This window comes from Rhinatrema bivittatum, chromosome 1 (assembly GCF_901001135.1).
Source record: "Rhinatrema bivittatum chromosome 1, aRhiBiv1.1, whole genome shotgun sequence".
Lineage (NCBI taxonomy): Eukaryota > Metazoa > Chordata > Amphibia > Gymnophiona > Rhinatrematidae > Rhinatrema > Rhinatrema bivittatum.
Genome location: NC_042615.1, coordinates 487,418,956 through 487,440,996, shown reverse-complemented (window position 1 = coordinate 487,440,996; position 22,041 = coordinate 487,418,956). Strand labels below are relative to the sequence as shown.

At 45.4% G+C, this 22,041-nt stretch overlaps 1 protein-coding gene across 9 annotated transcripts in view; it reads right to left on the bottom strand.

The window, feature by feature from the left end:
* HUWE1 (HECT, UBA and WWE domain containing E3 ubiquitin protein ligase 1) overlaps positions 1 to 22,041 on the bottom strand; it is a 907,188-nt gene that overhangs the window by 157,518 nt on the left and 727,629 nt on the right. For all 9 annotated transcript variants that reach the window (XM_029607938.1, XM_029607967.1, XM_029607972.1 and 6 more), the window contains 3 exons: positions 4,110 to 4,629; positions 3,007 to 3,119; positions 2,769 to 2,925 (listed from right to left, as the gene is read on the bottom strand). In XM_029607938.1, the coding sequence (XP_029463798.1) occupies positions 2,769 to 2,925; positions 3,007 to 3,119; positions 4,110 to 4,629 (790 nt within the window). The remainder of the gene's footprint in view (positions 1 to 2,768; positions 2,926 to 3,006; positions 3,120 to 4,109; positions 4,630 to 22,041) is intronic.

Genomic DNA, 22,041 nt, shown 5'->3' with positions numbered 1-22,041 from the left:
CCTCCTTGTGTAGAGACGCCGCTACCACCACCATGACCTTGGAGAAGGTTCTGGGCGTTGAAGCTAACCTGAAGGGCAGGGCCTGAAATTGATGACATCCCAGAATGGTGAAGCATAGAAAATGCTGATGTTCCTGGCAAATGGGACTATATGGATAGGCCTCTGATAGGTCTAGAGACGTGAGAAATTCCTGTTTGTACCACCACTTAAGAGTTTCCATTCTGAAATGAGTCACATGCAAATACCGATTGACCCCTTTTAGATTCAGGATGGGCTGAAAAGACCCCTCCTCTTCCATGGGAATGACATGCCTATCTCATGATCCAGTAGGTGAGCCCCCACACTTTCATTGTGACGATCGAGGCGCTCCAGCCATAGAGCCCACATTTTTACAAGGCTTCTTAGGCCGAAAAGACTGAGGTCTTCCAAAGGGAGAAGACCTTTGAGTAGTTGCTTCTCTGTAAGGACGAAAGAGATGGGAATCCCTGGAGCAGCACTTTGCCCCAAAAGAACATGGTACCACCTTCTTGACCTCTGGCAATCAAGGAACCTTGGTTTTCCCCCAACTATTCGCCATCTTCTCTGTCTCATTACCAAATAAGACAACCCTTAAATGGTAACCTTGTGAGATTGGACTTGGAAGCAGTGTCTGTTGACCAATTTCCCAGCCACAACTGGTGCCTAGCTGCTAACATGGAAGCCATCCTTCTAGCACCCGTCTGCACGAAGTCACAGCCCGCATCAGCTAAGAATGCATTCCCCAATACCATCACAGATCCACCATCGGATCCCGCTCCTTGTGTCTCCTTAGAAGACACAAATCAGCCTGAACCACAAGGCAGCAGCAAGAAGCAATTTTCAAATTCATTGCCTTGGCCTCAAAGGCCTTCTTAGGGATAGCTTCAATCCTTCTATCCTGAGCATCTTTTAGAGCTGCCCCTCTTTTCACTGGAATAGTGGTTTGCCTGGTCACAGCGCATACCAAGGCATCCAACTTCAGGAATCGCAACTGATCCCTTGCCTTCAGATCCAAGGGGTACAAACCAGCTAAAGCGCATCTCCCACAAAACTTGCCTCCGAAGTGCTCCACTCAAGATCAATTAACTCAAATTGGATCCAGGACACTGCATAAGATGACCACTCTTTCTTTTGTAAGCCCTTAGCATCACCCCCCTTCGACATCAAATATTATCAAGGTCTGAGTCAATAGACTCGGCAACTCATCTCTGTGACAAAGAGAGTCCGATATGGTTCTAAATCAGGCAAAATTTCTCCCTCATCTAGAGGAGAAAAATTCAAGTCCCCATCGGAGTCATCCGACATCATGATCCACATCCCCTTGAACATCTCCAGGGACAGCCTCCCTGCAACGCATGCCTGCAGTGGCTGACAAGTGCGAGCCCTGAGCAAGCAAACCCTTATTAGAAAATTCCACCCAGGAGGATGGATCCATACCGGGGCACATTGGCACAAACCTGACACACTCTGACCCTTTCCTCAGAGATTCATCTGTCACAGAGCACAAGGAGGGAGGGGACCATCTGTTGAGTTGCCTTCCGCCTCACTCCCCTCCAGTCACCATAACCCAAGGGGATGTTCCAATATCGCCAAAATCTGTAGCAGCCAAATCTACTCAAGCATCTAAACAGTGCTGACAAAGGCTTAAAGACAGCAATGGCTGGATTGCCCTCATATAGCAAGCCTCAAAGAAAGCCAGGTGCTTAGATTTTTTTTTCAGCGCCATAGCTTTCCTGCCCTAGTCTCTGGTGGCCTCCTACACATACATCAACCGCACCCGGGTATGGGCACGCAAAGAAGGGCCCAAAACTGGGCCACAGTCTACCCGCATAAATGCACCCTACATGCACAAATTTAGGCTGCGGTCTTGCATGCACAAGCACTCCCGCACGGCCATATGCGCTCAAACCTAGGCCAAGGTCTTATGTGCACAAGTACTTACATACGTGCGTGCCTATGTCAGGGCACTGCCGTGCAGCAAAAATGCGTGCACACACTTACATGCATAGGAAAAAACCACCACCTTGGCCTCCATGTGGCTGAACAAATCAAGCTGGTGGAGCAGGGCCTAGCCCAAAGACTATTGCTGTCTCTACACTACACTAACTCCCCAGAGAAGTGAGAGGGGAAAAGGGGGTAAGACCCCGAGGAACAAACGCTAAGGGAAGGAGTACCCAGTAAGGGAAAAAAAAAAAGAGAGAAGACTAAACTACTACTCTTTTTTTTTTTTTTGCCTGAGCTCAGCCCTCTCTGCTTGAGAGCATGATTGTGTCACTGGCTATAAAAGGAGAGGGCACAAGCTTTCACCACCTTGCTCTCACTTACCTGCTTTATTTATTTATTTATTTATTTTTAATCTATGCCAGATCAGGCTCCCGGACTTAAATCGCTCAACTGAGAGATGGACCACCCGATTGTCACCACTGGAGCTCAAACAGTGCATAAATCTTCTATCTTCTCCTACTTTCCTTCTATTTTTTTTTTAAACCACAAGCAATCCAATCCCCAGTAGGGAGATGCTCGTCCACCATATGCTGGAGTCAAAGAATACTGGCAGGCTGATGTTCGGACACGGCTATATGTCAGCGACGTCAGCTTTACTCAGTCTCCATCTACTGGAAGCAGCGCATAAGCCACTGGTGTGAATTGGCCTGCTTGAGTGCAGAGGAATATTGAGCTTTGTTAATGTAGTGAAAGAATCCAAATGTGGAAGACCATACTCCCCCCACCCCTTCCCATCCCTGTCCTACCTATCTGCCTGCAGAGGGTGCAGCCTAAATGACTGGCACCATTGAGCAGCAATTTCAGGACAGTATCTCGTGTTGCCGCATCCCCTCTGGAGAGTTGCAAAAGCACATTAGCTGCATCCTCCAGGCCTTCTTCTGAGCAGGAGTGTGATGTCAACACCTGGGGAAGGAGTTGTAAAAGGTGAGCATGCCAAAAGGATGGAAATCTAATCGGTGGTGGGGGTGTGTGTGATTAACTCACCTCCACAGAGAGCTGCAGTTGTTTTTCTGTCAGCCCCGATGCTGCCATCTTGTCTGCTGTACTGCTTCCACCATCGCTGATCTTGGCTGGTGATTTACTGATTTTCGTTGTAGCTTTGAACAAAATGTTTCCCCGGTATTAGAGAATGAAAAGTTTGCATTCTGCCTGCTACTTCCCCACCCATATCTGGCAATTCTACAGAAAATGTGGACCCCATTTTTGAGTGCCAGTGCGACTAAGAATGTTTAGGGCTATTCCATAAAATAGATATGTTGGTCCAAAGGTGAGAAACATGCATGCTCAGCTCGAAGTACAGGTTTACAAGAGCTCCAAGTATATAAACAGAGATGGCAGAGAAGTTACTTGGCCACAGGACAATAGTGAATTGACCTGGATGCTAATTCTGTCACAGTGACTGAAGTCATTTAACCTCACTGTGCAGAATGTGGGGTGGCCAACTAGTCCTTGACAGTCATAAACAAGCCTGATTTTTCAAAACATCCACAATGAATATGCATGAGATAGATTTGCATGCACATCTCTTACATATTCGTCATGGATATTCTGAAAACCTGGCCTGTTTGTGGTTCAAGGACTAGAGTTGGACATCTCTGCTATACACAGTGCTTCATCATAGGTGGCAGAAACCTCAAGCTTCCTTGGTGCCTCCCCTCCCCTCCCTATACATATCATCATTAGCAGTGGCAGCATTACAAGTTTCTCACCCATATGCACCCAAATGCTCCCTCACCATGAGCAGATTAAGCTTCCAACTCTCCCCCCACCATCCAAATTACAAACAAGACAATGCGATTAAATTCTGGGACCGATTGATAAAATATGGTTTCCATGCTTATTCTATCTGCAGCCTATGAATTTGTTTTTATTAAAACAGATAAGAGTAACTGCTTTCCCCCACAACTGCAGCACTAATGGTTCAACAATGACAGAGAAGACAACCTATAAAACTGAAGCCTTTGCAAGGTAAGGCTTCCAAGCTGGGATCAGTAACAGTGGCAGCTTTATCTTTACACCCAGAAATGACCCTTTGAACAGGAAACAAAGCCCCTCCCCCAACACAGAACGCTGTTGCAGACACTTACTTGACACAGTGGTGGTGGTAGTGGCAGCGGTGGCTGCAAGGACTGGGACAGGGACGGGGACAGGAGCTGCAGCAGGGGTGGGAGCAGGTGCGGGAGTGGTGGCGGTGCTGCTGCTGGTACTGTGGTTGGCTAGTGCCTCTGCCACTTTGTTCTCTGGTAGGGCGATGGAGATGAGGGACAGCAGTCGCAGGAGTTTCTCTGTCAGCAGAGAACTACGGCGGATGACAGGATGCGAAAGCATGTTCATGAGCTGTCCTAATGGGGAGGCCTCCAAGCTGCACTGTGCGCTCTCCCCCTCGCTGCCTGAGCCTATGGGTGCAGACTTCATGGATGTTTTGCCTTTCCGGCTCACATTCATATTGTCCAGTTTCACTAGTAAGTCCCAGAAGTCTGTGGAGATGCTGCCTCCGCCCCCTGGCTGCCCAGGGCAAGGACTGCAAGACAACTTTATGCTGCGCTCCCGTTCACTCTCTGAGTTCATCTCTTTGGTCCGCTGCAGGGTGAAATGGCTGGGGAACACCTGGCAGGAGGAGAGGAGAAAGACCAATTCTATCACTGCACTTCAGCTCAATCTCCAGATCATGTGCTTCTACCACTGGGGTTTGCTTTTTTTTTGGGGGGGGGGGGGGGGAAGAGGGGGAGAAAGAGAGAGAGATTGGGGATAGAAGCTATCAGGAGACAAAACCAGGCCCTGCATTTAATCATTAAAAAAAAATCCTGAAATCACAATATTTCTACATGAATAAAAAGAAATGCTTGAAGCAATAATTAACATCTTAGATTTGTAGAGTGCCATCCATTCAGAAAGGATCACAATGCAATACACAGTCAATGCATATCAAAGAGAAAGCAGTCACTTCCAGTCTGAATAAGAGAATCATATGATTTTGCTACCTCTTATACAGACAGTGACTACAGTAAAGTGTAGGGAGCTAGGTACAGTAGGGATCAGAAGCCTACAGGATTTCTGAGTTTCTGATGTAGAACTCAAAATTAAATTCTCAGGCTTGGGCCATAGTCCCATGACAACAGAAGGTACTGTATGGAAGTCATTAGCCAATTTTCTGCTATTAGGCCACGCACAGGTGGGTAGCAAGAGAGAAATGTGCCTATATCATAGCCTATATCAGTGTTTCTCAAGCTAATCTTTGAGTTACCCATGTATAATCAGGTTTTTGGGATATTGACAATGAATATGCATGAGACAGAGCAAATAAATATTTTATACATATTCATTGTAAATACTGTAAAAACCAGACTGGCTGGGGGTGGGGGGCCAACTTCTAGACTGCCTTGAGAAACATGGCATAGAAAACAGAGAAGTCACGCAAGGATGAATAAGCCGTTTATGCTTACATATGCAGCATGTGCAAGAATTGCTGACTGCGGTTGCTTGAGAAAACACTGGGTTGTCTAGGTGTACCTGGTATATTTGACTTTTTGGTTTACACTTCAAAAAGAAGCATGTGCATATAACTAAACATTTACATCTGTACCAGCAGCTTTGGCAGCAGTTTGCTGAAACAGAGAAATCCATGAAAGTAGATCACAAGAATAAATAATGGAATGGAATGTGGACTGACACAAATGGAAAAAATATGCTGCAATGTCTCTTATTCAGCAGTGATATGTTAAAGTTTGTGGAGAGAAACCTCCATTGCCTCAGGTACAAACTTAGGCCTAGATTTACTAACACTGTTTATTTTGTGATATAGCCATATCACAGCAATATCATACAATATTTTGGCCTGATACCCATCTCTATTACAATAAGCTACTTTGCATGCATAGATTTGCAAATCCTTGTGAAGCAGCTCTTGCATAGTCAAACCTATGCAAATAAACTAACATGCATGTGTTATATGAAACTTTAAGGAAGTGCAGTTAACACATCGTGGGGTGATTGAGACATTAATACACAATGTTTCTTAAAGGGCCAGGTGACCCAAAACTAAATCTCTCTGAAAGTGAACCTCTTCCTCCCGGCCATCTAACGAGGCAGCACCAAGTCCAAAAATTTTAATAACCCATATTTAAAAGTGTGGTGACATCTCACCACTTCCCCTAACCATTTTCCCATTGTTGAGCCTTCCCATCTAACCAAAGACCCCCTCACCCTGGACCTCCCATTCCAAAAAATTAGGCCTGGTGGTCTAGGCCACAGCTTCTCAACCACTGTGCCATGGCACATTAGTGTGCCGCAGCAAGGTTTTTCCTGTGCCGCGGTGGCAATGGTGTGGCAGAGGTGGAGCCAAGGCCCCCGGGTGCTGGGTTGTAGGGGGCACCTGGGTGTAATATTACCTCCAAACTGCGCACAGGTTTTACCCCCAGAAAGACTGTCAGGGCTGTAATAAAACTCATCCCACCACAGCCAGAAGCAAAGGAGAGTAGGAGACTCAAGAGGTGGCTTCATATCTAGGCTACCCCAACCAAAACTCCAAGTGCTCCTCTTCCATCCTGCCCATTCAGCCCCAGAAAAAAAAAGTTGGCAAAGCCACGCAGGCAGGAACGAGAAGCAGCTGCTGCAAACCTGCATCTCACAGCAGCTCGAGGAGTGCCAGTAGCATGGCTGCTGTGTAATCAATCTCACGGCTGCCCAGAAGATGAGGCCCAGTGGTGAGAGGGTGAGAGAGTTAAGAGAGAGCAAAAGCGAGTTAGAGAGCGCGAATGTGAGAATGTGTATGTATGTGTGTGTGTGTGTGGAAAGCCTTGTATGAGACAGCATGTCAGAATGAGAGCCTGTGTGTGATAGAGAGCGTATGACAAGAGCCTGTATGTGAGATAGCAAGAAGAGCTTTGTGTGTGACAGCATGTAAGAGTGAAAGCCTGTGTAAGAGTGAGAGTGAGACAGCATGTAAGAGCTGATGTGTATGAGAGACAGTATGTGAAAGTAAGAGCCATGTGTGTGAGACAGCCTGTGGGTTTGAGAGTATGTGATAATGAAAGCGTGTGTGTGCGAGACAGAAAGCATATAAGAAAGAGAGCTTGAGTGTGTGTTTGAAGGTGGAAAGGAAGAAAACAAGTGGTAAGAAAAGAAACAGAAAAAAAGACGACCCAATAAAAGCAATTGGGAAAAAGACTGAAAAGGGAACATGGAAAAGCAGAGTTGCTTACCTGTAACAGGTGTTCTCCCAGGACAGCAGGATGTTGGTCCTTACATATGGGTGACATCATCAGATGGAGCCCTGTCATGGAACACCTTTGTTAAAGTTCCTAGAACTTTGACTGGCACACTGAGCATGCCCAGCATGCCACTAACCCTGTGGACACACGGGGTCCCCCCTTCAGTCTCGTTTGTAGCAAAAAGTACGAGCGAAAAATAAAATAAGAAAATGTTATCGAACCCAACTTCGCGGGGAGCGGGTGGGTTTTGTGAGGATTAACATCCTGCTGTCCTGGGAGAACACCTGTTAAGCAACTCTGCTTTCTCGCAGGACAAGCAGGATGGTAGTCCTCACATATGGGTGAATAGCAAGTTACAGGCTGATTCATACGAAGCAGGCCAACTAGCACACAACATGTGCAACAGGCACAACTGGGGGGCTGTTGGCAGTGATGAGGCAGCCTGAAATTCACAACAGGTCAAGGTAGGACGAGTTGGGTTTCTATACTGGGAATAAATTCCTTAGGACAGACTGGCCAAAGACAGAGTCTTGTCGTCCAGCCTTGTCTAGACAGTAGTGAGCTGTGAAGTGTGGAGAGAGCTCCATGTTGCAGCCCTGCAGATGTTGGCAATCAGTACTAACTGGTAGTGTGCTACTGCCGTTGCCATAGTCCTGACTGAGTGCGCCTTCACTCGTCCCTGAAGTGGAAGGCCTGCTTGTTGGTAGCAGAATCCAATGCAGTCTGTCAACCAGTTGGAGAGAGTCTGCTTGCCCACAGCAACTCCAAGCTTATTTTTGTCAAAAGAAACAAAGAGTTGGGTGAACTTCCTGTGGGCCGTAATTTGATCAAAATAAAATGCGAGTGCCTGCTTACAGTCCAAAGTGTGCAGAGCTCGCTCACCTGGATGAGTGTGAGGCCTTGGAAAGAAAGTGGGCAAGACTATGGACTGATTTAAGTAAAAATTTGTTACCACCTTAGGAAGGAATTTAGGGTGAGGTCAGAGAACCACCCGATCATGGAGGAACCTTGGGTAGGGTGAGTAAGTCACAAGGGCCTGTAACTCACTTACCCTGTGTGCAGATGTGACTGCTACTAGGAAAATTACTTTCCATGTAAGATATCTGAGTTCGCAGTAGTGCAGTGGCTCAAAAGGAGAATGCATGAGCCATGCAAGTACCATGTTGAGGTCCCATGCCACAGCTGGTTGTCAGAGGCGGCTTAAGCTGTATTAAGCCTCTCATGAATCGACTCACCAGGGGTTGAGCCATTACTGGGGCATCCCCTACTCAATGGTAAGCAGAGATAGCACTGAAGTGTACTCGTATGGAGAAAGTTGTAGGCCAGATTCCGAGAGGTGCCACAGATAATCCAAGAGTGCTGGTGTGGGGCAAGAAAAGGTATCAAGGGCCTTCTGTGTGCACCACACGGTAAACCACTTCCATTTAGAGCGGTAAGACTTCCATGTGGAAGGATTTCATGAAGCTACAAGGACTTGAGAGACGCTACTAGAAAGGTTGAGGGGCTGTAATATCAACCTTTCAACATCCAGGCCGTCAGGGATAGGGTCTGGAGGTTCGGGTGGCACAACTTGCCGTGATTCTGTGTTATGAGGTTGGATGCCATGCCCAGGCGAATGGGTTCCTGGACAGAGAGGTCGTGAAGTATGAGAAACCAGACTTGGAATGGCCAATACGGGGCTATGAGTATCATTAAGCCTCGGTCCTGTTGTAGCTTCACGAGAGTCTTGCTTATTAGCGGAATCGGAGGGTACGCATATAGCAGACCTGCTTTCCAGGGGCGGAAGGAGGCATCCATGACTGGTGCTCTTCGGTCCCTGTGCTGGGAGCAGAAGAGTTCCACTTTGCAATTCTGATAGGATAAAAGAGGTCGCTGTTCGGCTGACGCCACTGGTGGAAGATTCTGCTCGCAACAGAGGAATCCAGAGACCACTCGTGGGGCTGGAAACTTCAGCTGAGGTGGTCCGCCACTGTATTCTGCAGTCTGCCAGATAAGGGGCTCGCAGTAGTATTGAGTGCAACAGGGTCCAGGCCCAAATCTGCACCGCCTCTTGGCAGAGCAGGTAAGAGCCTGTGCCCCCCCTGTTTGTTCAGGTACCACATTTCAACTTGGTTGTGTGTTTTTTTTTTATTTTTTTTATTTTATATTTATGCAATTTTTACAATAATTCAAGAACTTAAATCTTGTACAGAAAAAAGGATAACCGTACAATTATACAAACTGTATCAAAATACAATTTTTTCATAACTAAACCATATCCCACAAAAAATTTTTTTTTTTTTACGGTTCCTCTTGAGATCCACAAAATGGAGGGGGAGGATCATCCAAACTCAAGGTAAATATGATTAACTAAGTAAGTATTACCAGATTATACAGTGCTAGTACATTTTAAGGAGGACTTAGAGCCTCTTCATGAGGTGTTTCAGCTGTTACCAGGGACTTTCCAACTAGGAATTGGGTTAACTGGGGTGGATCAAAGAAAACATATGTATTTTGTGAGTGTTTTACCACGCACTTGCAAGGGTATTTTAGGAAATATCTTGCCCCAATTAACAAAACCTGCGGTCTCAGGAGTAGAAAAGCCTTTCTTCTCCTTTGTGTTTCACGAGAAAGATCAGGGAAGGCTCTGACCATGAGCCCCAAAAATCTTACATTTCTATGTTTAATACTTAATTTCAGAATCTTTTCCCTGTCTATCTCTGAGGAAAAAGTCACAATTAAGGTTGCAGGAACAGCCATCTCCGTATCTGATGTTTCTAGGAGTGCAGTTATATTCAAAGGTTGATCGACAATAGGTGCCGTGTTTTCAACTTCTCCTTCTGGAATTGCTGCATCTTTTTTTAGCAAATAAAATATCTTTATAACCGATGGTACTTGGTCCTCTGGGATTTTCAGTATTTCCATCATATATTTATTTAGAACTTCCTTAGGTGATCTCATAGGTAATTGAGGAAAGTTTATGTATCTTAAATTCCGACTCTTTGCATAATTTTCCAAATTTTCTATCTTTGAAACAATAATCTTATTGTCTCTCATCAACATTGATTGTGTTTGTTGAATTATTTTTATCTCAGTTCGAATAGTAGCAGTTTGTTGGTCCCACTCCACATTTGCCTTTTCAAGCACTTCCAGTTTTTTTTCATGCCCTTTTATCTGTTCTGTTACCGGCACAAGTTGTTGTAAAACATTTGTTCTCATCTCATTTATGGCTTCCCACAAAGTCTCAAAAGAAAACACATGCGGTCTCACCAAAGATGGTATCTCTATTGCGGGAATAGTAGCAGTCGCAGCTGTAACTTCTCCTCTCGTGGCATCATTTTCCTCACAGACTTGCCCCTGCACTTCTATGGGGCTGGAAGCTGCCGTCGGGGCTTCTCCCGGCCTCGCTGGAGAAATTCCCTGCACACTTAGGTTGGGGATTCCTTCCCCAGGGTAGAATGCCTCTCTCCCGGCAGCTGGGTTAATCGGTGGTATCCTCTCACCGGGACTCAAAGGTGAAAGTGAGCCTGGCAGAGAGGGGAGCTCACCTTCCCCTCCCCCACTCTGCAACGGCAGGTCTCCCGGTTCTCTGGCACTGCGTGTGACATGGGCGTCCATCGGGCCGGTCGGAGCGCTCACCAATGGCTCTGCGGGGTAAGAAGCCCTTGGTTTACGCTTCCTCCCCATTTTAGAGAAATAAGATCGCAGGAAAATATTTCTATTAGAAATACACGAGGACGCTCAGCACACACACACTCATCCGGTAACCATCTTGGATCCGCCCCCCCCCCAACTTGGTTGTGTGTTTGAATCAAGACTACCTTGTTCAAGAGGCAGTCCATGAATGCATAAAGGGCGTACCGCATCACTTGAAGCTCTAGGAAGTTGATCTGATATGTTGCTTCTGCTTTTGTACAAGTCCCTTGGGTTTGAAGGCCTTCGACATGGGTTCCCCACCCTAGGTTGGAGTCGTCCGTGATTAAGGTCACCTGAGGAGTTGGTTGCTGGAAGGGAAGACCTGTTTGTAAGTTGGCCTTGTGAGCCCACCAGGCAAGAGACAGACGAAGCTGGGTTGTTATGTGGACAAGGGACGAAAGCGGCCGAGTGGTTTGGCGCCATTGAGAATTTAGAGTCCGTTGTGTCACTCTCATGGCTAGGCGTGCCATTGGAGTGACATGGACTGCTGACGCCATGTGGCCGAGTAATGTGAGCAATTGACGAGCCAAGGCTGTTCGTTGACTTCAGATAAAGCTGGCAAGGTTGGACAGCGCGGTCATTGGGTAAGAACCCTTTGGTCACTTTGGTGTCTAGATCTGCTTCTATAAAAGGAGAGATGGTGTCAAGTGGGATTTTGAGTAGTTGATCAGAAATCCCAATGATTGTAGAAGTTTTGTGGTAAGGTCGAGGGAGTCGAGGGCTCCTTGCCTGGACTGGCTTTTCTATAAGCCAGTCGTCGAGATATGGAAAGATGTGCTCTTGTAGTGCAACTGTGCAGCCATGACTGCCAGGCACTTTGTGAATACTCGGTGTGCTGAAGCCAGGCCGAATGGCAGTACCTTGTATTGATAGTGCCTGTGACCTACTACAAATCGCAGGTATTTGCGATTAGGAGGGAAGATGGCAATATGGGTGTAAGCGTCCTGAAGGTCCAGAGAGCAGAGCCAATCTCCCTGCTGTAGGAGGGGAAGCATGGTGCCTAGGGATACCATTCTGAACCGTTCCTTGTGAAGAAATATGTTCAGGGCACAGATCTAGAATAGGCAGGAGGCTGCAGGTCTTTTTTGGAATTAGAAAACAGCAGGAGTAGAACCCTGTCCCTTGTTGAGTCGAGGGAACTGGTTCTACGGCTCTGGCAGACAGAAGGGTCAAGAGCTCTGACTCGAGACGTCCTGTGTGATCATCCCAGCTCCATGCTGGAATGGGTGGGGAGTCCGGGGATATAGCTGATAAATTTAGACGGTAAGCGTGGGTTATTATGGATAGTAGCCATTGGTCCACTGTAATTTGGTGCCAATTGGTTACGAAGTGGCATAGGCGGCCTCCCACTGGTAAGTTGGGTCGTGGGATCAGGGTGGGGTGGCTGCTCCTCTCTGGAAAGAAGTCAAAATCCAGTTGCAGGCCAGCCTGTGGGGCTGGTTGCACCCTAGGAGTTCTTGTTTGACGTGCTTGTCCTCTCAGAGGGACCAGAGCTGGACGAGCACGAGATGCAGGAGGATAATACCTGTGTGGTCTATAAAATTGCTTCCTGGTGTCTCTTCTTGTGCTCCTGTGGACTACAGAGGGTGCTTCTGAGGTGACCATTGACAACTGATGCAGGGTCTCATGATGGTCCTTCAATTGGGCCACTGCATCTTGAATTTTATCCCCGAACAGGTTTTCCCCCGTAAATGGGAGATCAGCTAGTTTATCCTGCACCTCGGGACGTAGGTCTGAGGCTTTAAGCCAGGCCCAGCGTCTAGCACTGATGCCTGCTGCTGAGACTCTAGATGCGGTTTCAAAAGAGTCATAAGCAGCTCTCTCCTCGTGTTTACCTGCCTCCAATCCTTTTTGCAAGATGGAGGTTAAGGTCTTTTGATGTTGTTGAGGTAGGTTGTCTGTGAAATCCTGGACTTGTTTCCAGAGATTTCTGTTATACTGGGTCATGTATAGTTGATACCCTTGAAAGACTCTGTGCCCCAATGCGTCCAAAGCCTTTTGTTCCTTACCAGGAGGAACAGAGGAGTGTGGACGGGATCTTTTAGCCTTCTTTTGGGCTGACTCCACCACAACAGAATGGTGTGGTAATTGGCTTTTTTGAAATCCTGGGGCCTGCTGAACACCTGGATGATCCCACAGGCAGTGCAAAAGGTCCAGAAGAATGTCATGGACTGGTATTGCCATTATCTCCTTTGGAGCCTCTATAAATTGTAAGACCTCCAACAGTTTGTGACAAGGGTCCTCTTTTGTCAATAATAGAAATGGGATGGTTTCAGACATTTCTTTGACAAAGCTGGCAAAGGAGAGGTCTTCCGGAGGAGAGCGACGTCTTTCCTCGGGGGTGAAGGCTCTGAGAGCAGCTCCTTGGAAGCTTGAGAGGAATGGTCCGAGGAGGCATCCTCCCACGGATCATAGGGAAATTCTCCTTCTCCCGGTGGACTTCCTAAAGGAGGAAGTATACCAAAGCTGAGAGGGAGAGAAGGCATCGCTGGATGACAAGGTGGCATCAATGGAGGTTGCCCCGGTATCGATGGCACAGAGGCGGATAAGGTGCGCTTAGGCACAGATAGTCCCGATGACCCTGGAACGGGTTCCAGCATCAGGCCGGGAGTCGCCTCCTCGCCCTCCGAGGAATCTGGTATGGGGATCGGTATCTGCGGAGGTTTTGGTGGACGACTCTGTGCAAACGTATCCGATGGCACGGGTTGAGCCGACAGGACACCGATGAGCGTGTCTAGGCGCTCAAGGAGCAGTGCGAATATCGAGAGCACCAGTTCCAGTGGCGACTGGAAGCCCCCGAAGGGCATTCAGCACTGCCTGTTGGATTAGTTTATCCAATTCCTCCCTAAAGGCTGGTGTGGATAACACTGCGCCAGGGGTAGGAGGCAGGCTAGGCGTTACTGTAGTCTCCACAGGGATCTGTGGAGGCTCAGTACCCAGCAACGATGTTGGTGGGGAATGCCCTGGGGTCCAGAGGAGGATGGGGGCTTTTCTCCGCGGGCCCTCTTCACCGGCGGCTCGATAGAAGTCAATGCCGCTGCGGAATCTGTGCCGGCACCAAGTGGGGACCACATCGGTGCTGGTGACGATGTTTCCCTCGGTGCTCGGTCTGGTCCTTCTCCAGCACAGAGGATGACGCCGCCGATGCCTTAGAAGGGGGTTGGTGATGACGGTTACCCGCTCCCCGATGTTCCTGGCGTGGCGTCTCCAATGTCGATGGACCTCCTCCGGCCGGTGGAGCCTAATCTGGAATCAATGGAACAAAACATTTTGACCCAAACAGGTGCTCCAGTCGAGCGCAGCAGCCTTTGGGAGTCATTTGTGCACAACTGGGGCACCGGACATCATGCGAGGGGCCTAAGCACAAAACACATACATTGTGCGGGTCCGTTATGGACATGGTCCTCGGACACTTGGGGTACTTTCTAAAACCTGTCGCCATGTAAAAAAATTGGCTGGTGAGCGGTCAGTGACCGTCGGGCACCGAAGGAATGCCACTGGGAACAGTCTGCAACTGCGGTTAAAAACACTTACTGAGCGCAAAGGAGAGAACGGAGCGCAATGGGGGCCCGCCGATGTTGATGGCTCTGTGTTTATCGGTGTGACTCCTTGGTCCTTTGATGCCATTGCTGCTGATGCAGATGGCTCAGACTTCTTTGATCTGAAGAGCTGCTCCATCTTGTCGAGACGAAGCAGATGTCCCTTCAGGGTCATCGACAGCATATTTGACAGATGTTTCGACAAAAAAGGTTTTTACCTTTTTAAGCTGAATGCAATGAGTTATTTTTCATAATAACATTTTAAATTTCTGTATTTATTTAAAATATTTGGTAAACCAGTTTAAAATTGATAAATTATTTTAAAAGTACTATATACTAAATTAGAGATAATTTTTTTATCCATGTGAGAAAAGGTGGATTTTACGTCTCATTCATTGGCCAGTCAGTGAGTGGACAACCAAAGGGGCTGAATTAGCACGTCAAACTTCAAACCTGGCTACTCATAATTCAGTTACCTTTCACATTTAAAAAAAAAAAAAAAAAAAAAAAAGGTAAAACAACATTAAATCTTACATTCGTTCACCTCATTTAGTATGGATTGGAGTTTTCTAAAGACCTTTGTTAGGAAATTTAACTATCAGTGGATAGTGGAGGCCTACAGGAACATATGGAAGCTGGCTTGGGGACCGAAGTTAAGATCACAAAAATACTCAGTGCATACATTGCCAATGATTCTGCCATGGACCCAATTCTATATTTCTAAACTTGTCTAATTATATTTTAGGATTTTTAGATGGTTCAATTTAGTTAAAAATATATTTCCTGGCATTTTCACTCACATGCCAAGTAACCAGCTGGGTAATGAACGTATGATACTGTAAAATTTGGTTCGGTGCACCATGAGGATCAAATAAATTTGAAAGTGTGCCCCAATATAAAAAAGAAGTTGATAAACTTTGGTCTAGGGTAGCCTAGGATGGCCCTTTCCCATCTCAAAATTAGGCCCTGGTGGTCTAGGGTGGTACTTGAATACCCCTATGTAAAAGATGACTGACTTCCGGCTATGCTGAAGTAGAGACTTAATTTTCTGACACGTTGCTAAGCAAAGATACCGGGAAGAAATCTTTGCCGTCGCTATGGGCGGATCGGGCTGGAATGATTTAAAAAATCTATAAAGAAATCTGGGGCAGCTAGGCTGGAGCAAGCCAGCGATTCAGCTTCCAATGAATAAATGGCAGGTCTGCATCATGAGGCGTGTGAACAAGCGGTTTCAATTCGCACTTAGATGGAGGAATTCGCAGAGAAAATATCTACTAAGCTGGATGATCGCCTAGCTGTGCTGGTAGATAAAATGGCCCAATTAGGGTAGCCTGTGCAAGGTAATTCCACTAAAATCGAAGAACAAGACGGGAAAAGGATGGTCCTTGAAATGGCACTTACCTCGGCTGCAGCAAAAATAGACCAGCTAGAGAGGAGGTACAATTGTGCCCTGGAAAAGATATTTGAGCTTGAAAACTGCTTGTGACGGGGTATCATACAAGTGCTTGGTGTCCCTGAGAAAGTTGAAGGGGAGGATGCAGTCGTATTCTTTGAAAAATGGCTCCCCAAAGTCCTGCAGCTTAATGGTAACCAGCCTAACCTTAAAATAGATTGTGCGCATGCAGACTCTGGTGGCGGCTGGTTGGACCAGAGCTGTAATTATAAAACTACACAAGTTTTGTGATAAAAGAGAAATCCTGAGTGCGGCTAGAAGGCTTTGTGAAATTAAGTTTCAGGACTCACGCATCATATTTCAAGATTTCTCCACGAAGCTCCAGAGAAAACGACAGGCTTTTGCAGAGGTCAAGTGGGAACTACAGCAAATGAATTATAAGTACCCCATGCTATATCCTGTCCGCCTCTGGGTTATAAGAAATGGCTGGCCAGTTATTCTTGCCAACGTGGCAGCAGCAGAAAAATGGCCCCAGGATAACAAGCGTTAAGGCTTGATAGAGTGGAAAAGAGGACTATGTGAGTGTTCTGAAGTCTACATAATGTGAACTTTCAACTATATGGCAAGAGTCTTGATTGGGGCTTAAGCAATGCGTTTTTGGGTAAGGTGTGACTGCAACATGAAGAAACTTCTGATAAAAAAAAAAATCTTTTTGCAATGAACAGTTGCCAACATATCTAGTGTTCCAGGGCTTTTTATTTTTCTCTTTTTTTTCCATGTTCCCTTGAGCAAATACTGTAATTTTCTTGGATGGTGTTTTTGATTTGGCATGCAAGAGATCTACTTGGCTGTATCATCCTGTGAGGTCTGATCGTGATGGCTATCCTGATGATTTGTTCCTGAACTAGATGCATTAAGATCTTAGGACTAGTCTCCTAAGGCCTATTTATCCTCTTACTGCATAAGTTTTCTTCTTCTTCATATGAGTAACAAGGAAGCCATAAATTGATATATTTAAGAGATTTGTGAGTTTACATGACTATTTTGGTTTGCAGAGGACAGTTAAATCCTGCACATCGGTGCATTCTTTTTTTTATGTCCTGATATTTGCTGACCGACCTAATAAATGCATTCCTGTTAATATATATTATATATATTATCTGCATTATTATATTTTTTTGTTTTATCAAGGCTTTTTTCAGTGTGGTAGCCTGTTGTATGTGTATATCTGGAAGGGTGATTTGGCTATTGTTGGGTTGCTTATCCTTTTTACATAATACTGTTTCTGTGGCAATGCCCAGGGTGGGCAAGGGTTGGTGGGATGGATTAAGGGTGGTAGGGGTGGAAGGGGTGTGTAGACTGCCGCCTCAGACCTGATTCATTTCCCATCGAGAGGGTATGAGGTCAATGATACTGGGTGTAAAGGTATGTATGGGTAGGGGAAGAAGTTCAGAGACAGGTTGAAAGGTTGGGGGAAGGTGAGGGGTTATTTTTGATTGTTGAGGTTTATTGGGAGAAGGGAGGGACTAGGTGGGTGGAGTTTAAGAAGGGCAGTTGAGTGGGGGGTGGAAGGGGTTTGTTTTTAGGGTACTTATCTCTTAGAAGGGGATTAGGTTAAATGGCATATGATATATTTTGTGTGTATATGAAACTGTGGCAGTATTGAAAGCTGGAGCGTTAAATCTTAATTACCTTTTCTTAGTTTTTATTCTGCATGAGCTGCATTATCTGGTTAAGGACTGTTTTTGGGGACCTAGTCAAAAGAGTTGCATATTCAAGAGTATCTGTTTCAAGTACATGATAGTTTCAAAAAGTTATGAGTATATGTTGTATCTCATTGAATGTTAGAGGTGTTTGCAGGAGGCTCATCTTACTTGACCAGCAGCATGAAAAACTCAGGGTTGGTTGGGAAGGGCAAATTTATTACTCTTCATACAACTCTAGGAGTAGGGGAGTATATATTCTTATCCATAAAAATCTGCCTTTGGTTGTTTGTCATTTGTTAGCAGATGCAGATGATAGATTCATTATGTTAAAGGGTCTATTGCACTCTGTTTCATTTATGTTGGTGAATGTGTAAGCTCCCAATATGGAACAATTTGAGTTCTTTCATAATCTCACTAAGATAGCAACGTTTGGGTTTGAGCACTTATGCATAGGAAGGGATTGGAATATTAGTCCTGACCCACTAATTGAAAGAACCTCTCAATACAGATTACATGCTCCTCCTAATTTGAGATTATTTTGTGGATATCTGAAGGCACCTCCATCCCATAGAAAAAGATTATACATTTTACTTCCCTAGGTATGGATCATAGCAGGATGGACTTCTTTCTCTGTACTCCGAATTTGCTAAATTGGACAGTAGCAAAATTCTGTCCTGTACTTTATCAGACCATTACCCTGGGGAGATTTGCTTAAATTTTGTAGTTACTCAATTTAAGCATCATACTTGGCGACTTAATACTTCCCTTTTAGGGGATAAACACTTTCCTGACCTTGTTAAGAAGGCTATATAAGAATTTGATTTCCATAATCCAGAGGGGGATTATGCACCAACCTTGATATGAGAACATTTTAAAGCATTTTTCAGAAGTAAACTTATTAGTTTTGCCAGTCATATTCAAAAGGGAGAGAAAGAGGAAGGAAGTCATGTTAGCTGAGATTCAGGATTTAGAGATTAAACAAAAACTGGTTCTGCCAGAATTCTTTAAGCCTTGGAGAAATGTAGATGAGAATTGTAATCTCTGGAAATGAACAAGATTGGGCAGACCGTGAAGTATACTAAACTTAGATTCTATGAGCATGGGGATAAGCCTGGGACCTTTCTGGTCAGAGTGGCTAAGAAAAGAGTATGTAGAACTCATAGTTCAAATAAGACAGCAAACAGGTGGAATTACTGCTAAATCTCATGAGAGAGAGAAGGCTTTTGTGCAGCATTTTTCTGATTTTTATAAAGCACCTGATGGGTGTAACATGCCTGAGATTCATGGGTTTTTGGAGAACGTGGGTTTACCTTCCGTTCCTGAGGTCTATTTCGCTACTCAAAATCCAGACTGCTGTTAAAGCTTTACCGGGTGGGAAATGTCCGGGCCCGGATGGTTTCTCCATTGATTTAAAAAAAAAAAAAAAAAAAAAAAAACAAAAAAACAACTATTGCAAGTTTCTCACTATCTCATATTGGTTTTCAAGGCACTGGGGGAGACGATCAGTCATTGGGTACCATGGCGATGCTACAATAACACTCATTTATAAAAATGAGAAGGATGTTCTAGGGTGTGGGTCTTATAGACAGACATCTCTACTTATAGACACAAAAATACTTACTAAGGTGTTACAGCTCTGACCTGAGACACTGCTCCCATATCTGGTACACCCTGACCTAGCTAGTTTTGTGAAAGGGAGGAATTCCATGTCCAATACTAGAAGGTTGTTCAACCTTCTACACTTAGCTAAACTGTAGGGCATGACAGAGGTCATAATCTCACTAGAAGGTGAAAAGGCGTTAGACCGCCTTACATGGCCCTTTTTATTCGCAGTCACAGAGAGAGCTGGTATATCTGCACGTTTTATCACTTGGATTAAGGCTATATATGAAAAACCGAGGGCGCGTTTAATCATCAATGGGTTTGTTTCCCTCTTTTTTAATATAGCCAGGGGTACGGAGGCAGGGTTGCCCTCTCTCTCCCTTACTTTTTGATTTAGCCAAACCCCTGGCAGTTGCTGTTAGGCAGCATCCTGATATGCATGGGTTTCGCATGTGGGGGTAGGGCTAAGATTTCTCTATATGCAGATGATGTGCTGATATATATGACATCTCCCAAAACATTAGGGACATTATTTCTTAATCTTCTATCACATTATTAAGTTAATTTTGATAAATCTGAAATGTTTCTACTAGACCCGAAATTGGGAGTCCCAGATTCTCTTAGGGGTTTTAAGGTGGTAGCAAATGATCTTTGTGTGAAGATTTATACTGCTTTAATATCCCAAATAAAACAAAAAATACAGACTTGGGAGCCCTTAACCATCTCCTGGCAGGCAGAATTAATTTACTTGAAATGATCCTACTTCTAAAACCTTTGTATTTGTTTCAGCATGTACTCTGTCAGATCCCTGTGTGTTTAATGATTAAGTGTATCTCAAAGTTTATTTGGCAAGTTAAACAAGCCCGGATAGGGTTGAGGTGCCTCTGGCTGTCCAAATTTCAGGGTGGTTTGGCCCTGCTTAATCTTTGGATATATTACTGGCTAGCAAGATTTATTTTTATGAAAGCCTGGTCGGGAACTTGAGAGGAGTCATGGCTTCAGCTAAAGAAGCTTCAGGCTGAGGCGATTAACTTAGGGGTTCTTCCCTTTCTTGCTCAGGACTCTAACAGCAGAAGAGTTTGTAGAAACAGTCCCATGTTTGCTCATACTGTTCAAGTTTGGCGTCAGGTACTTAAGTTTTTGGGGTAGGCGGAAGACATCTTCTATTGCTGCTATATATGAAAACCCGACTCTCTCAGGTTGTATGTTTTCACCAACCTTAAAAGAATGGAGAGATAATTGTCTTGTATGTATCGCTCAATTATGGGATGAGGAGGAGTTCCTTACCTTTCAATCCCTTTGTGATGAATATGATCTCTCTCCCCACTCAAATTTGATTTGTTTAAGCCATTACGTCCATTAGACGGGCTGGAGACTTTTATTAGTGACCCTGATGCATATAGGAAGAGTATTTCCCCCTTATAAATTTAGGAATTCTTCTTAGTAAATATGGGAAACAAAATCTCTAGTTGATGTTTGGAATAATGATCTAAATCTAGAGCTAGAACATAGGGTCTTGTAAGCGTATATGGAGCTCTGCGCATCATATCTCTGTTTGTGCTAAGAGAATGAAACTAATGGTTAAGCTATTAAATAGAACCTACCGTACCCCTGTATTCTTTTTTTTTTTTTTAATCTGCATTTTAATATACACAAGTAAATCTTGCTGGGAAATGTTTTCAGGATGACAGCGTGGTTGTGGTCAGACAGGCTCATATATTCACGTGCAGTGGTTCTGCCCGGTGATTAGTAATTTCTGGGAGCAAGTCACACTCAGAAAATTGCTGACCTTCTTGGTGTCCCTGTTCAGGTGACTGAGTTGGGGTTATTGGGTCGTTGGAATAGATCATAGGTCCCAGTTAAAAACAGTGTGTTAGTGGGACAGCTACTTCTAGTGGCCAGATTTACTGTGGCCATTTTCTGGAAGGCTTGTCCCAACATCGAATACTGGAGGTCACAGATCAGAGACATTGTGGATATAAGAAAATTATTCCTTACCTAATTTTTGTTCCTGTAGTACCAAGGATCAGTCCAGACGGTGGGTTATGTCCCCCATCCAGCAGATGGAGTCAGAATAGACTTTGAAGGGTGTTGGCATATAAGCCAGTGCACCCTCTGCAGGAGCTCAGTATAAAGTATATCAAAGCCCAACAAAACACTGAAGAAGCAGAATGGATCAAGTGCATTCAACCATAACAGGTCCTAACCAACAATTCAAAATGCAAGCCAATGTGTGGCAACAACTGTAACTTGCAAAAGAGCTGTGACCACAGAATCAAAGAACGAAAAGACACAACATTCTTCAGAAGAAAGAGAGCAGTCCGAGCAGGAAAGAGCCTAGAACCCAGAGAACCAAAGAGGTGGGCGTCTGGACTAATCCTTGGTACTACAGGAACGAAAATTAGCAGGTAAGGAATAATTTTCTTTTCCCTGTACATACCAGGATCAGTCCAGACGGTGGGATGTACCCAAGCTTCCCTACTCCGGGTGGGCCCCTGAAAGCCCTGCCCGGAGAACCTGGTCGCCAAAATGTCCAGAGGCTGACGACACCAGGTGTAGACGATAATGTCTCGTGAAAGTATGCAGCGATTTCCAAGTCGCCGCTCGACAGATCTCCTGAGAGGAAACAGACCGCACCTCTGCCCAGGAGGCTGCTTGCGAACGAAGAAAATGAGCTATGATGCCCCGCGGGGGAATCCGCCCCACTCCTATGTAGGAGGACGAGATGGCGTCCTTTAGCCATCTCGCAATAGTTGCCTTCGAGGCCTGGGACCCTTTCCTCGGAGCCGACCAGAGGACAAACAAATGGTCGGAGACCCGGAAGTCATTGGTGACCTCCAAGTAGCGGAGCAATGTGTGCTTGACATCTAGGAGACGGAGAGACCTTGCTCTCC